This window comes from Apteryx rowi, unplaced genomic scaffold (assembly GCF_003343035.1).
Source record: "Apteryx rowi isolate R43461 unplaced genomic scaffold, aptRow1 scaffold_49, whole genome shotgun sequence".
NCBI classification, from domain to species: Eukaryota; Metazoa; Chordata; class Aves; order Apterygiformes; family Apterygidae; genus Apteryx; species Apteryx rowi.
This window is the reverse complement of record NW_020450749.1, coordinates 1,270,847-1,285,955: the sequence shown is the minus strand read 5'-3', so window position 1 is coordinate 1,285,955 and position 15,109 is coordinate 1,270,847. Positions and strand designations below refer to the sequence as shown.

Sequence of the window (15,109 nt, the reverse complement as noted above, 5' to 3'; positions counted from 1 at the left end):
ATAAATAGCCTTTTCTCACCAGTTTAAATGTGTTTAAAAATATTAAATTTTCATGAGCCTAAGGATCTAAAAAAAAGTTTAGCGTACTTTGTGGGGTGAAATTAAAGATGGAAGAGGTTTCTGAAGTAATGAAGCATCATCAGTTTAGTGGCTGACCATCTCTGTCCATGACTGATGAATGGTTTTCCCAAGATATCTGGTGATTAACTGACTTTGGGGGTTTTCTCTGTTCATAGTTGTGCAAGTCTCAGGAGTTCTTATATCCTGTTCCCTGCATTGACAAATGCCTAATTTTTTTTATACCTTTGTGCCCAGCTTCTCCAAGTTTCTCAATTGAGGAAAGGCAAGTATCTGATACCATCTCTTAAAGCGTTGTCTATGTGGATGTTCAGGGCAATTGGTAGCTTAAAGAGAGTTAAGATTGTGGGCTTGTTTGTTTGTTTTTCCTCCTTAAAAGTACGGTCTTGCTTCTGACTTGACACGCACCCAGTGAGGTTAATGTTCCAGGCTTTATAATGCACTCAGAAAGTATGAGCACATGCATATGCCCACACTGAGTGCAAGAGGATGGTTCAGTGCCTTGGATGTAAAGGCTCTTGGTAACTAAGAAATAGAAATTCATTATCAAATTGCTGTATACAGAAGTTCACTTCTCCATTTGGAAAGCGCTGAGTGTGCATTGAATGTTGAAAACCACTGGTTTCTTACCCTGAATTCATGTTTTGGTTTAAATAATTCAGTTAATTGACAGCAAGGCCAGAATGGACAGAACCTGCTGGTGAACTGAATTGTTCCTTTGTTTGATGCTGTGTATAGCAAATTTAAGCCCTCTTATTGTCTGGTTACAAAAATAGTGCAGATGCTGAGTTGGCATAGCCTCACCTGTTGTGATTTTTAAAATGTTGTATTTCTGCCACATTAATATTCTATGGCAATCCTGGCAAAATGTTTCATTCTTCTACAAAATTTCATTTATGAGATCTAGCAGTGACCCACATGCTCAAATAAAACATACCTGTTACACTAGCCTTTGGTAATTTTTAAGCACAAACCCCTGCTTATGTAGTGCAATCTCTTGTAAACCTTATTCATGGAGGAAGAAAAACAGACTTTTGAGCACTCATATGCTAAATTTTGAAAATGGATAGAAGTATGTGCTGAATGTTCAGAATTAAATGCCTAGCAAGATAATACAGAGGAAGCATCAGAAAGCTATTATCACAAACTGGTTATAACAAGGAATCAACTTTTTGAGGTTTGAGTAGATTTCCAACAGTGTGATTTATTTTTTTTTTGTCAACTTCAATTGTCATGAGATCCAAGTGTATTATAAGGCCTGAAACACTAGCTTCCGCAAATGACATGACTAATATTTGCTATGGGTTTATGTCCTGAACTCCCTAAGACAACACTTGATGTACTTGCTGTTCTGGAATGAATAAAGGACTCTATTTATCCTTGCCATTTGCACAGCAGGGGTAGGAGCTTGGGTAAGTCTCCTTTGGCTATTGCTTTTACACAGAACGTGCAAAAAGCTTACATGATACCTGTGTCAAATGTGACCACAAAGGGTGAGTAGACAGCCCAGTCACATAAGCTCAGTCGTCTTCACAATTCACACAAAGACGCATTGTCATAACAGTCCTCTCCCTCAGCCAAAAGGAGGCTCCCCACAAACCCATTGCTAACCCATCTTTTGTTCCTTAGCTGTGCATACGAAAGGAGTTGCACTGCCACAGCAATGGCAGCCTATAGTGCGTCCCATGGCCTGTTTACTAGCAGTGTGTAAAATGCTGGAACTCATGGCAAAACTTAACTGTTTTGTGAAAACTACTTGCTGCCTCATGCAGTCGGCAATAGAATCTGAAGTGCCTTGAACCTTGGTTTAAATTCAGCTTGGTTGGATAGGAGTACTTTTAGCTGATGGTTATGGAATGATGTATGAAATGAGTTGATTGTAGTGTCATTCATGCACAGATAACTTACTGGTTGTCCAGAGCAAAGGTGAACAGTGAGATAAATTATGCTCTTACTCATGATATTTCCAGAGCTGAAGGGTTCAGTAAGGATACTGTTGCTCTTGCCACTTGTATTGCACTTGGTCTTCATTTATTTCCAAAGCTTCAGGATCTGGGAGGATCAATCAAGCATACTTCAGAAGTGCAAATTTTGCTTATACCCTTTAATATTTTTAAGTTCAACTTGCAATTTCCATCCCATTACTATTAACTTAAACAGATCATATCACTGAGTGATTTTTCTCCACTGGAGAAAATTCTTTGAAACACTTCTGGAATTGTAGGTTTCACATTACTGAGAGAACCTTTGCCTTTTCCTTTGTCTTTGGTCTAAACCAGCGTAGCTAGAGATACAGGATGCCCAAAGTTAATTAGAAGAATAAGACTAGTATTTGGAGTGTGAAAGTTCAAGCTACAGTAAAGATGATACCATTTTCTTCTTTCCTTGTGTGTGGAGCTGAATGAAATTCGCAACAAGCCTTGTGCTGTAGAACTAGCCATGTGTTCTCGGAGATGTTGTCATTTTATTTTGCCCTCTTCCTTTGCATCTGAGTGACTGCAGCTCATTTTCTATCTAAATAGGCATCTTAACTTTTCTGCCAAATCTCAAAGAAAATATCTCAATAAGATAAACTTAACTGCTAGCAAAATACTATCTGTTTTGAATAGATGTGGCATGCTCTTAGGGAGGAAGGAGCTCTAATAAGTAAATGAGGAGTTGGAAGTATTGGGTATCTGCTCAATAAACACCAGCTTGGAGAATTTCCTATAGCCTGCTTGGCAGGGATAGGTGCAAAATGCTATAGCCACATTCAGAAAAGCACAATATTCCCAGTTCCACTGGCTTTACCAGGTTATTTGTGTTTAACTATACACTTAAAAGCTGCTCTAGAGCAGAGGCAGTGTTTGATAATGTAAGATGTGATCCTGAAAACTATTTCTTACTTTTTACCTCTAGAAGCCGCATAGAAACTTTGACTCGATACCAAATCGAAGAGATGTTAGAACTATGGCCAATAGTCACTCATATTGAGTGGAAAAAATGAGCCTTTCTGTAGTGGATAAAAATTGAATGCCTCCAGTAAGGATGGAACCCAGAATCCTCCAAGCTCTCTGGGTCAAGGAGTGCCACCTATCAATTCAATTTTATGTTGCCTAAACCCTTAAACTGAAACTATGCTGTGTGATTTAGTGAAGCCGAACACAGGAGCAGTATGTGGAACCATGGTGGAGACTCTTACGTGCGCACTACTAGACAAATAGATACTGTTTTCTGTCTTGAAATCACCCACACATGGCATACAGCAAAGCAGGTTTCACTTCAGAACTGCATTTAACAGAGCGCCCTTCTTGCTGGTGGAGCTATCAGTAGCTCTCCGTTTGGCCGCGTTCAGCTCCAGCACTACACTGAGTGCTTCCTGCTTGCGTCGTATTTCTTTGGCTCATTGGCATGAGTCTGTAAACAAACACAGAGTATATAACCTGCAGCAAGTATCTTAAAAATGACAGTCATACTGCTAGCTGGGCTAGGGAAGTCAAGGTAATCTTGAACTAGCTTAAGAAGCTGAAATACAGAAGGAAACTTCAGCAACAAATGGTAGAGATCATTTCTTTATCTGGTGTAAAATGGTATAACTTGATTTAAATGAAATGATGATTTATGTCAGATCAGGTTGGGTTTATAATATGGTTCTGCCATCTTCTGGAAAAGCAGAATCTGTTTCCTAAGCTGTCTCTCTCAGAAACTTTCAATCTTCTGTTCCACATGTCAAGAAGTGCTTTATGGAAATGGCAACCTGTCAGATGCGGGGAGGGCTGGTAGAGGGTGGTGCGTGGGGTAGGCAGGTACACTCTGCGTGGGCAGGATGCTAGCTTGCTAGCAAGAGATTTCATTACCTAGAGATTAGCTGGCATTAGAATCTGTTAATTTAATATGGAGTTATTCCTTGTAAACAACATTTAGAGCAGATTTTGAGTCAGAAAGCTCAGACCAAATTCTGAATCTAAAGGATCTGTAGTTTTGGTGCAGGCTAAATCAAGGATTACCTAAAACCCTTACATAGAAATGGTGTCTTTTATTCTTGAGAATATATAAGCACCAATGGTATATTATTACTATTTTGGTCTCTATGATTATTTTAGCTATGTATGCACACATAGATTTTAAAAAGTGTTTTCAGCCTGGCTAGCCTACTAATAACTGTACATATCTATCAGAATTTCCTGGCTGTTTTTACTGTGCAGTAAGGAGAGATTAAAAATTAAAATGTTTGAGATGAAAAATTTGAAAAGAATAAGTTATTCTCAAATGTTAGTCTGTGCTAGAGCCTTTGTGAAACAAAATGATTTTCAATTTGTCTTTTAAAAGGGTTTAGATGAAAGTTCATGCAGATGATTCTGTTACAGCTCATCTTAGGGTTCACCACGTTTTCATCCTCCAAAACACTGTGTAGCCACAGAGTCTGTAGAAGGATGGGGTAAAGGTAGTTGCCACTGTGTGTGTCCAGACCTCAGGTTGTGGGGTTGCAGTAAGCTTTAATTTCCTGTTCTTGCTGCTCCACAGAAGTCAGCACGCAGGATGATTCTGGTGTCAGGACTCTACACAAACTTCCTCCCTCTCCTCTTGCGGGCAGGAACTTCTCTTGGTCTGCAGTGTTAGGGACACTGCACCTAGGACATGGCCAACCTGGCAGAGCAGGGCTAGGGGGCTTGGAGGTGGTGTGCCCAGTTGTTGCGATGTTTCCTGCAGGCAGCACCATCACACATCCTGCCTTGATAACGCTCTCCAGGAGCTCCGGTGTGGTCCCGCTGCTGCGGCAGCCAGCTGAACCTGCCCTCTCCCTTGGATGCTGACCCCCATGGGACGCTGTCCTTCGAAATGCAGGCTTCTGCTCGCAGTGTCTGGCTGGGCTTTCACAACCCTCGATACCAGATGCTGTTGCTAAAAAAAACAACCTAGGCAGGATTCTCAAATGCAAGAGAGGAAAGTGTCTGAAAGACCAATGCATAATAGTCCTAGTAGCCCATCAGAGAAAAGGTAAGGGTCTGCGTCTTGTCCTTAAGCTCAGTTGTCTGTTAACACTGTCCCGTTCCTGGAAGTTGGTTGCATTGAATGTCAACAGCTGGAAACTAAAATATCCAAGAATTAAAACTAGTTTTGAATTTAGTGTCTGTGAAGATGGCGGATGCTGATTACCCAGCTGCTGTACACTGCATTCATCGGGAGCTGTTGGGATTTTCAGAAAGGGTCTGCAGCAAGTCAGCACCTACGGTATGAAGGTCCTTTACTCTCAGAAGGTCCTCAGCCTCTCAGAACCACTAACGGCTTCTGAAGCAATTTCCCAACAAAATGACGATCTTTTTCAAATCCACTAACAACTCTTACCTTACACCCTGTGATATACTGTCTATAGTAGCTTGTGTCTCAGGAGAATCTTTTAATTCTGCCCTATGTTACACATACGGCTCTAATACTCAGAACACCTTGTTTTAAGAAGCAATGTTTAAAAATGATTCACTGAGAAAGCTCAAAAAGCAGATCCTCAGCGTGTTTAAGTTATCATACCTCTGCTAAACTACAGCCGTTTATTCCAGCAGAGCATCTACATCGTTGTCTGGAAAAAGCTGAGCTCATGTTATCGTCTTGTCTTGGGTCTCAGTGGCAGAGACACCTTAACATCTAAAAGCGTGGAGTTCTGCTAGCCGCCTTTTGTATGAAACCACTGGTATCTTTGCAGAGGGTCAGATTTGTTTTGAGCTCACCTCCAAGTACTTCTCCTTCAGCGTTATTCCCAAGATGAAAATCATCCATAACACGACGACCATTGTACGATACCTCGCAGAGCCCCCTCGCTGCAGATGTCCTGGGCTTGCGGTGGGTAAGGCGTGCTGGGGTCTGCAGTTGTTCCTGAAGGACTGAGCTGGAGCCACCCAGCTTGGTGGTCTTCCTTTGAGGCTCTGCATCTGCGCTGAGCGCTGAGGTTGTGATGTCATTTGTTATGTCACAGGCGAAAAGCACAGAAACTGAATGACATCAGCGAGCAGTAGATATAAGGAAAAATTTAATAAAAGCTGTTCTAAACCTTATTTGTTCTGGTATATCAACAGCTTCTATTCTTGGTTACTGCCTGTCTCAGGTGTTGTGTCAGCCAGGGAGAAAAAAAAAAAATCGTATGAGCTTTCATGAGGAGATCCTACTCCTTGCCAAAATGCGAGAAATATGAAACTATGAACTTTGGTCTGTTCTGTTCTGATCTTGCAGTTTTCTAGGGGATTAGGGGACAGGAATTTGTCTATTTTCACCTACCTGGACCCACTGTATTTTCCACCAACTCCAAACTGGCCATCCATCAGACTCGCAGGTGCACTTTCTGAAGGGCAGTTTTCTGATATCTGTACTATGTGATATGACAGCCTTACAAAGCAAGAGTAATATAGGAAAAGAAGTTCATTCCAGATTTTTATTTGCATATTTGAAACACCAGGTAAAATTGCAGGTCAATTGTGATGATATGAATGCAGAGGAAAGAAATGCCCAAATCCCTGTAATATCTGTATACGGTCTACTATCTGATATTCCTTTTTTATTACTGCACAGCCAGATTTCACTGAAAGTCTATGTTAGCTCAGTGACCGAAGAAACAAAAAGGAAAGGAGAAAAGTAGCCGGAAGTCATTTCTAGTGCTGTTAATTTGCTTTCTGCGGGGGGAACATTTGTTCCTGCCCCGTGAGGGCTCCCATGTTCTCGCACAGATTTGCGTTCGCGTTCAGCGCAGGACAGAGCAGCACGTACTTCAGGACACGCGTTTGCTATTCCTGGCCGCGTGTGCTAGCAGCTAGCAGCTGCCCAAAGCACAGCAGCTGGGAAACTGCACAGCCCTGGTTACACGTGCTATGAATATCTGGTGTGAAATAGYCTTCCCTTATAATCTCGAAGAAGGCTGCTGGGCAGCATAAGGGGTTTTCCATAGATTTCAACATCCTTTAGATCCGGCCTATAATGCAGATGTCAGCACGCCGCGCCATCGAGTGGAAACGACGCCGCGTTGTCTGGAGCTTTTTATATGCGTCACATGGCCCTGACAGGATTTACTGTTGTTTAACTAGGAGTTAATGAAGCCTTTACTTCCACGCAGGGGGCAGGCGGCTGTTAACGCAGCTATGTTATGATTATTATTATTTACTCTCCCGCGCAGGGGCGCTTGGGAGGCGGAGGCGGCCGCGGCCGGGGCCCCGGCCCGCCCCGGCAGCACCCGCCGCCGCCGCCGCCATCATGGAGCTGTGCGAGGAGGCGCTGAAGAAGCAGCTGGGCAAGGTGCGCGCGCCGCCGGGAGGGGAGGGGGCGCGCGGGCCCCGCGCCCGGGCGACGGTTAAACCGTCACCGCCGCGCGCGCGCGCGCCCGCCTCCCCTCCCCTCCGCACCCCGCCCCCCCCCCCCGGTCTGCGGGCGCCCCGCGCAGGGGAGGTGTGGGCGCTTCGCTGAGGGCTCTAGAGCTGGTGGGGAATATATATATATATATATATATATATATATATATATATATATATGTATACACACACATACATATAGTGATCTTTAACTACTGTTATAAAAGAGTTCTGCCCCGTTTGACCTGCAGGATTTACACTGTTTATGGAACTGAGTTTAAAAGTACGCAGCGTATAGTTTTATGGTTCTGGACACAGTGGCACGTATGGTGTGCGGCACGCTATTAAAACCTTGCTCTGAGTACAGAGTTACTAATTTCCTTGGGGGCTTTTCTGTGACAATCCCTGCATTAGTAACTCAATGCTTTATAAAGATGGATTCATTCTCATAGCATTCCTCTGAGGTAGAAATATGTTTGTTTCCATATGCGGAGCGGAGGTATGCATGCTTAAATGTCAGGCACGCCAACTAATTTTAGGTGAAAATAGGAAAGGGCTGTGTCTGACCTCCCTGACAAAGCTTTTCTGGTCTTTAGGAAAGAACAAAATATTTTTGTTCAGCAATGCCTCATTTATTTTGCCTCCTGCATAAAGAAAGGAGTTAACTGGGGAAAAATGGTTTTGATTTCACAGAGCAGCTGTACATTTGCTGCTGTTTCAGGTTCATAGTCTTATTGAAGGGGTTGCGGATTTTAACTACTACTTTGGGACAGGTATTCCCGTGCCGTGAGCCGTTCTTTAAGCCAGCGTAGGGCTGCAGTTGTGTTTGCTTAGGCCGGGGCTCCAGAACAACTCCAGACTTCCTAAAATGTGAAGCAGGTGCCGTAATCTGGGGAATGCAAACTATTTTTCACAACTGTCCGCTCTGGGAGGTTGCCAAGCTCGTGGAAGTTCAGGTTCAGATGGACTGGGGGTGACCTAAAAGAAGTAGCAGTAATTTATTCTTGCTGATAAATGCATTGAGATCACATTTCAAATTTCGGTATTTTTTTCAAGCTGTGGGTGGGTTTTTTGGGGGGTGGGAGGGGATGCATTATTCTGTATGAAATTTCTCGGCTATCAAGGACAGTTCAAGCATGGAAAATTTTCCCCAAGGTTAATTTCTCACACATTTAATACACTTGCAAAAATGGATCTCTTATGAAACTCTTTTAAAATGTGTGCAAGTGGATCTAAGTTTTTGGTAGTAACTGTGTCAGTAATATGACTTCTCTTTTCCAAAGGTTTTATATTCAAATATTGTTTGTAAATATTGCATACAGATAAGTTAAATTTTTCTAAGACTCCCCTCACAATGACTTAAAGGGGGATAAGGTGTATAAGGAATGATGTCAGAATTCAAGTTCTCATGCAGCAACAGCAAACCTGGGGTACTTTTAAAGCTATTTTGGTAAGGCAAGTGATATGTTAGATTGCATATAATGAGGAAAATTTGTAGTATAGAAAGATCTCTGAGAATTAATTTCATGCCAAAACTATTTATAATACTACAAGTAATTGTTAGCTGCCCCTTCTTGTGTTTCTACCTTCTTTTGATTCTTTCTCCCTATATCCTATAATGAAAGAAATTGCTTTTTGAAGTGGAACATTTTTTCTAATTCTTCCTTCCCTTCCCAGTATAAATTCAGAGACCTGACCATAGAAGAACTAAAGAATTTTAACAAGACCTACCCAAACTTCGTATTCTCCATGAACACCTACAGTAAGAAGTGATTTGGTTACTTTAAACTATTTCTTTGGACTTTTACTTGCCATAAATTCAGTTTGTGTATTATAGAGGCTAAATAGCGTAATTATCTTTCAGTTGTATTCCCATCTTTATTCTGACTTTCAGTGAAATTCTCTATTCCTCAAAGGAGGGGGAAAAAAAAGCCTTAGTAACATTCTGGACTTGGGTGTTTCAGGTGCAGTGTATTTGATACCTCAAGAAAAATAGGCAGTGTGTATTGGTTGTTGTGGGTGAGGTTGCTATATAAAATTCAAAATGATTTTTAAAATATCGCATTTTTAATTTCAGCCTTCAAAGATGGATCCCAGAAAGATCTCCTGAATTTCAGTGGCACTGTTCCAGTGAAGTACGGTAGGATTCATTGAATGTAATTTCCTTGCTAGTTACAAATCCAAAATGTTTCCGGTACTGCTTCCTAACAACACACTATACTGATTGGTCACAGAGAATCTTAGAAAAACATGTGGCTAAAGTAGGAGACATGGCTTCGGCTTCTCTGCTGTGGTAGCCAGATGGGAGACCGGGGTGGGGAAGAAGTGAGGGTGCTGCTTCTCACTTCCGGCAACCAAAGGGAGTAAGCTTGCTCCTAAATGTTTTGTAAAGAAAGTGGAAAGGCAAATTCAAACATATGAAAATGATGCCTTTAAATTTCTGGATTAGGCTGTAGTAGTATGTGTGTATGAGATGAGGCATCTTTTTTTCATTTTGYGTAGTATGCTCAGGGCTAATCTACACAGATTTGTGTCAAATACTGAAGAATGTGAATGAATACAAGTCTGCATATGGTTCCCCTTGGACTTCTGGAGCATTACCTATACGGGTCTTTGAACTGTAGCTTCTTTAAAGGTGACCATTAAGGATCTTGCATGAATTGGCAGAAGCCACTTCTACTCCATAAGCAAGTCTCTTCATGCACACATTGGCACTGAAATAAGCTATTATTAGATAAGTCAATTAGCTATTAAAAAACTCATGTAGCTGGTTTGAGATGATGTGTATGCTTTGCTTGTAATAGAGGATGCATGAACCCTGTGCTTAAGCAGAATTTAATCAGTAGCACTTAAATTTGATCCAACCCAGACTATTTTTATTAACTAACAGGAGTGATATAAATACTGTTCAGTTTGAATCTAGAAAGTGATTTGTCTGGCTTATTTGCTTTGTAATTGTGAAGTATGAATTGCATGCCTACACACCTGTTTTGCAGTGTCTCTTTCTAATGCCGAGGTTACTAATGGCTTTTGGTTTGTGTTGAACAGGTAATTCATATAACATACCTGTTCATCTGTGGATTATGGATTCTCATCCTTTTGCTCCCCCCATTTGCTTCTTGAAGCCAACTGCGAACATGGGAATTTCAGTGGGAAAACACGTTGATGCTCGTGGCAGGATTTATTTGCCCTACCTGCAAAGCTGGAGCCATGTAAGGCTGGAGTAGATAGCAGGGGAGGAAAGTATCTGGGAATAATGCATGATATCCCATGCAAATCAGTGGATGGGGTGGATAGAGTTTGGTTTCTTTTCTCTCTTCTGCATTGTTTGTTAATATTAAATATGTCATGATTACACAAAGAGAAGCAGAATGTTATGTCTCTTGAAATTACAGCCTTCAGCCAGTCTGAAATGATTGTAAGGAAAATTATTTTAATCTGAAGAAAAAGGGGATTGATTTTGTTACAAAGCAGTATATGCCTCGTGTGGTCCCTTTGATACTTTTGCCTTTGTCGCTGTGAATGACTAATAATACTAGACAAATTGAGTATCCCTGGAAAGTTCAGTGCAAGTTCCTGTCTTTTTGATAGAACTCTGAATGATTAGAACAGAGGTTCAAAAGCTAATGCTGTTGCTAAATATTTTATGCATTGCATTAACTGAATTACTTAAATATGTCTGACAGGCCAGTAAAAATGATTTAATGAAAGCTAGTTTTCTAAAATGGATGGGATGTATTTTTCATTATTAGTGTAGAAATTCCCATCCCATGGGAATTGCTTCTCTTGCTAAAATTTCTACTGATTTCAGTGTGTGTTTTGCCCAAAGAGGGAATGAATCTCCAAAAATCTGGACAGTTAAGTTCATCTGATAAGACTGAAGCTATCTTTAGCTGCAGTTTGTCCGGTTTATAATATTGGATGCTGCTATATCAAAGGCTTCCATATGTTCACTGATGCTTTCAAAATCTAGTTGCACTGATAATTTAAATCCTTGTTGTCCCATGCTCCTGTTTGAAAAGTCTCTCTTCAAAAAGTGATGCTTAAATAAGCTTAAATGCTTATGTAAGTGTAAAAGCTCTCTATAATTTGATTAGATTTTGTATAGTTATTCTGCTTTGTGGTTCTTTATGAACTACTGCAGTTTACAGCCAATGTAACTATGTGAAATAGCTAGTCAAGTGTTTTATATTTTGTGTTGCTGTATTCCAGCCTAAATCAACTGTCATTGGATTAATCAAGGAAATGATTGCAAAATTTGAGGAAGAGCTCCCTTTGTATTCACTGTCATCTTCTGATGCAGCCAGGCAATCCGAACTCCTGTCTTACATTGCAAAGATTACGGAAGGTATGGATTTTTTTCATAAGTTTATTTGTAATGTTCTTGGACAGTATGTATTTGTTGTTATTACTTTATATCACAAAGATGCCCACATAATTTTAATGCCTGGATTTTTGGTGTTTGCATGTCCACAATGTTTGGTATTTTTTGTTTATCTTAAAAATGCCTCTTGAATAGAGAGCTGAGGTTCTCTTTATTCAAATAAGCAGTTCTTTTTCAATATCTGCATTTAAACTTGCTGAAAAATGCTGTAGGCTTAGTATTGCTTGTTTGTAGGAAATGCTGTAACAAAACTCCATATGAGATCTTGGGGAAGGGAACTTTATAATAAAAAGTGACTTTATAATAAACAAACTGATTTTACTCGTTCATAATCATTCTCTCATAGATCTCATTCACTTGCAGTCTCACGTTCACAGTCACAAGTCCCAAAATCTGTCTGGCACAATCACTCATGCGCAACAGTGAGAATGAGTGATGTTGGCTATTGAGTCCACATCACATATCTTAGGTGGTTCTTGTTTGGTGGTGACAAACTGATTTTGGACTTGTCTTTTACACTCTTCAGAAGGGATGTTATTTGGCATCTTTTGCCATATTATATTATCTCACACACTGTAAGTTTTGGGCAAAAATCCTGAAGTTCACAGTTCTCTTGTTCTCCTTACCTGGGTGTTTTATGGTCCCCGTCCTATTCTTCATGATCTTGACATCTTTTTTTCAAGTTGCTGTTTTCCTCCTCTTTCTTTTAATGTAATCGCCTATGCTGGCCTGTAGCAATTAGCACAAACCTTGCCCTTTAACTCTTGTCCTGCGGTTTCCTCTGTGAATTGCATACATGTGCGTGTTTGTGAGCACGTGCATGTGCACACATGCACACAACACACATTTCCATTTGTAGTTCATTCATACCAATCTTAATATTTCTGTTACAAATCTTTATGCATTATACTAAGATTCGTTAGCAGCTGCATTGGATAAGCAACTTCAGATCATCATGCTTTAATCACATTCCATTTTGCACATCTTTTCAAAATTTGAAATCTTTTACAAATTTTCTGCCCATAGTATATACTCATACCTGTAACAGTAGCAAAGGGAGTATTGTTTGTATGGTCTTAGTGTCTAGCTCCTTAATATATTGTGCTTGTACTTTCCACCTAGTGAGAAAACATTCCTATCCAGAGAGGAATATTTGTTTTACCTGGTGGGAGTTATGATGAATTTTCCATGGCTAGCTAGGCTTGACCACTATTTTGAAGTATATGTAATTTGGCTTAACTCTGGCTCAGCTGTGATCCTTTATGAAGCAGCAATACTTGTATTGATATTTTACAGTGTGGACCAGCACTTAAGTTTGTAATTTTTTCTTTAATTATAGGAGAGACTGACATGAAATCAAAGGGTAAAATTGGTGGAGACAAAGATGGATGTTTTAACAAAATTACTGTGGTTGGAGCTGGAGATCTTGGCATGGCCTGTGTATTAGCAGTCGCAGCAAAAGTATGTGATTATTATGAATAGCAACAGACCTGATTAATATAGGGGCTTCCAAGCTAGTTCTTAGCTTCTTCCACACAGAAGTTAACTTAGCATTTTTAATAGTCATGTCATGGCTTATGTCATTTACCTCTTTCCTTCAGTTAATTGAGGGACACACAGAACAGAAGTGTTAGTTTCTGTCCTGTTTCTTCAGTCATCTTTTTGAATACATAAGGTTGAATATTGAATTCATTTATTTTGAGAATCCATAGTTAAAGGGTTGTTGCCAAAGCTGTGGCTTGTTTACAGTTGGGATCTGCTAGCCCTCTAGAAGAGGATATTCTGTAGATGGTCTGTACTCTGTCACAGTTACACACTCAAAGACAACAGTAACATCAACATTTATAACTTGCCAGGGAAGGTTTTATAGGGCGGTTTGTTTGTTTGTTTCTTAATGCTTTATTTTCCAATTAAACTGATCAACTCCTTTATTCTTTTTTGTATGTTTTGATGGTAATTTTTGTGAGGTCTGCCCATACTGCTTGTTTTACATGTGATACAACAAACACTGTTTTGAATAGGAAAAATATCTTCTTTCTTATCTTCTCCCCCTTCTCTCCCCGCCCTGAACAAGTTTTGCTTTATTTAATTGTTGATCTGCATTATTCTTATTCATACAGGGTGCTGCAGACAAGGTGGTTCTTTTGGATCTTTCTGAAGGTGCAGCAAAAGGAGGAACCATGGACTTGGAGATATTTTCTCTGCCAAATGTAGAGATCAGCAAAGGTACTAGTTCTTCTCGTTGGAATGGAAGCTGGTACTGTACTGTCTGTGCTTGTGCTCATTTTAATGAGGACAGGACACCTAGGGAGTTAGAGGTTTTGGCATATAGCCATGTTTTAAAAAAGATGCTATTATCTTTTGATAGCTTCTCACTTTTCTTCATCTTTCCAGGGCAAAATTGGGAAGGGAGGGTTCAATGAAGCTTGCATTGCTTCTATTTCAGGCTTTTTTCATTCTGTTTATAGAGGTGTGTGAGTCTTACTTCCAGGGTAGGAAGCCAATACTGGAACTGGACACAAAGAAACACAGAGAATGAGACACTAAGCTAGCACTTCCGTGTTGCAGCTGCAAAAAGCAAAGGAAAAAAAAAATATATATATATATATGTGTGTGTATGTCTATTAGGGAATTATAGATAGCTGTGACAGTACTGTTTGAAAGACTGATAAATAAGGCCAGCTTCAAACTTCAAAACATCACTTTCCAAACTGTCCTTCATTAAACATGCACATTGCCAATGGTTAGTTCTTCATTATTATCACTGCATATGCAAACAATTAGTCCTTARCAATCTTATTCTCAATTAGCTGTGAGTGTACAATAGGATGGAGCTGATGGCTACAGTCCTTGACGGTCTTAGTTGTGGATGTTGAGGTGATTAGGCTTGATCACTCTTCCACAGTGGAAGCTGGAATTGATTTGGGCAACTTCTTTCTTCCTCCTTTTTCCTCCCTTGTCCTTGGTGTTTTTGTGTTCCTTGACCCCTCTACAAGATGAAAAGGGGGGCTTTCATGTATTTTCAAAGTAATTGATCTTATTTTGGGGACAAGGTCTTGTTCTGGTTCCACCAGGCATCTTTTCTGCTTATTTTGCAGGATTATTCTGTTTCCACCTGATATTGTTGCTGCCTGATTTACATATTTGTTCTTATCTTGCAGATTTTTCTGATAGTACATTTTTTTTTCTGTACAACGATCTTGCAGCTATACACAAATCTCCATTTGTCCCTTTGTAGTTACCTATTGTTTATATATTTATGTCTAGCTGTGTTACAAAGAGTTTATACACTGTTGTTGGCTAGGCTATTAGTAGTGTTGCAATATTTCAAAACACTTAT

General features: G+C 40.2%; 2 protein-coding genes across 6 annotated transcripts in view; both read left to right on the top strand.

The window, feature by feature from the left end:
- The window catches only part of SPTY2D1 (SPT2 chromatin protein domain containing 1), a 29,533-nt gene extending 20,396 nt beyond the window's left edge, over window positions 1–9,137 (top strand). The window contains exon 7 of the mRNA XM_026078900.1: window positions 9,063–9,137. The gene's annotated coding sequence lies outside the window, so the exon portion shown is untranslated. The remainder of the gene's footprint in view (window positions 1–9,062) is intronic.
- The window catches only part of UEVLD (UEV and lactate/malate dehyrogenase domains), a 31,738-nt gene that overhangs the window by 4,484 nt on the left and 12,145 nt on the right, over window positions 1–15,109 (top strand). For 4 of the 5 annotated variants that reach the window (XM_026078904.1, XM_026078902.1, XM_026078905.1 and 1 more), the window contains exons 1-7: window positions 7,249–7,332; window positions 9,063–9,147; window positions 9,463–9,525; window positions 10,434–10,597; window positions 11,598–11,733; window positions 13,109–13,230; window positions 13,890–13,995. In XM_026078904.1, coding sequence (XP_025934689.1) covers window positions 7,291–7,332; window positions 9,063–9,147; window positions 9,463–9,525; window positions 10,434–10,597; window positions 11,598–11,733; window positions 13,109–13,230; window positions 13,890–13,995 — 718 coding nt within the window. In that variant the 5' untranslated portion in view covers window positions 7,249–7,290. Of the gene's footprint in view, window positions 1–7,248; window positions 7,333–9,062; window positions 9,148–9,462; window positions 9,526–10,433; window positions 10,598–11,597; window positions 11,734–13,108; window positions 13,231–13,889; window positions 13,996–15,109 lie in introns of those variants that run through there. The other variant, XM_026078903.1, reaches the window with a different exon arrangement.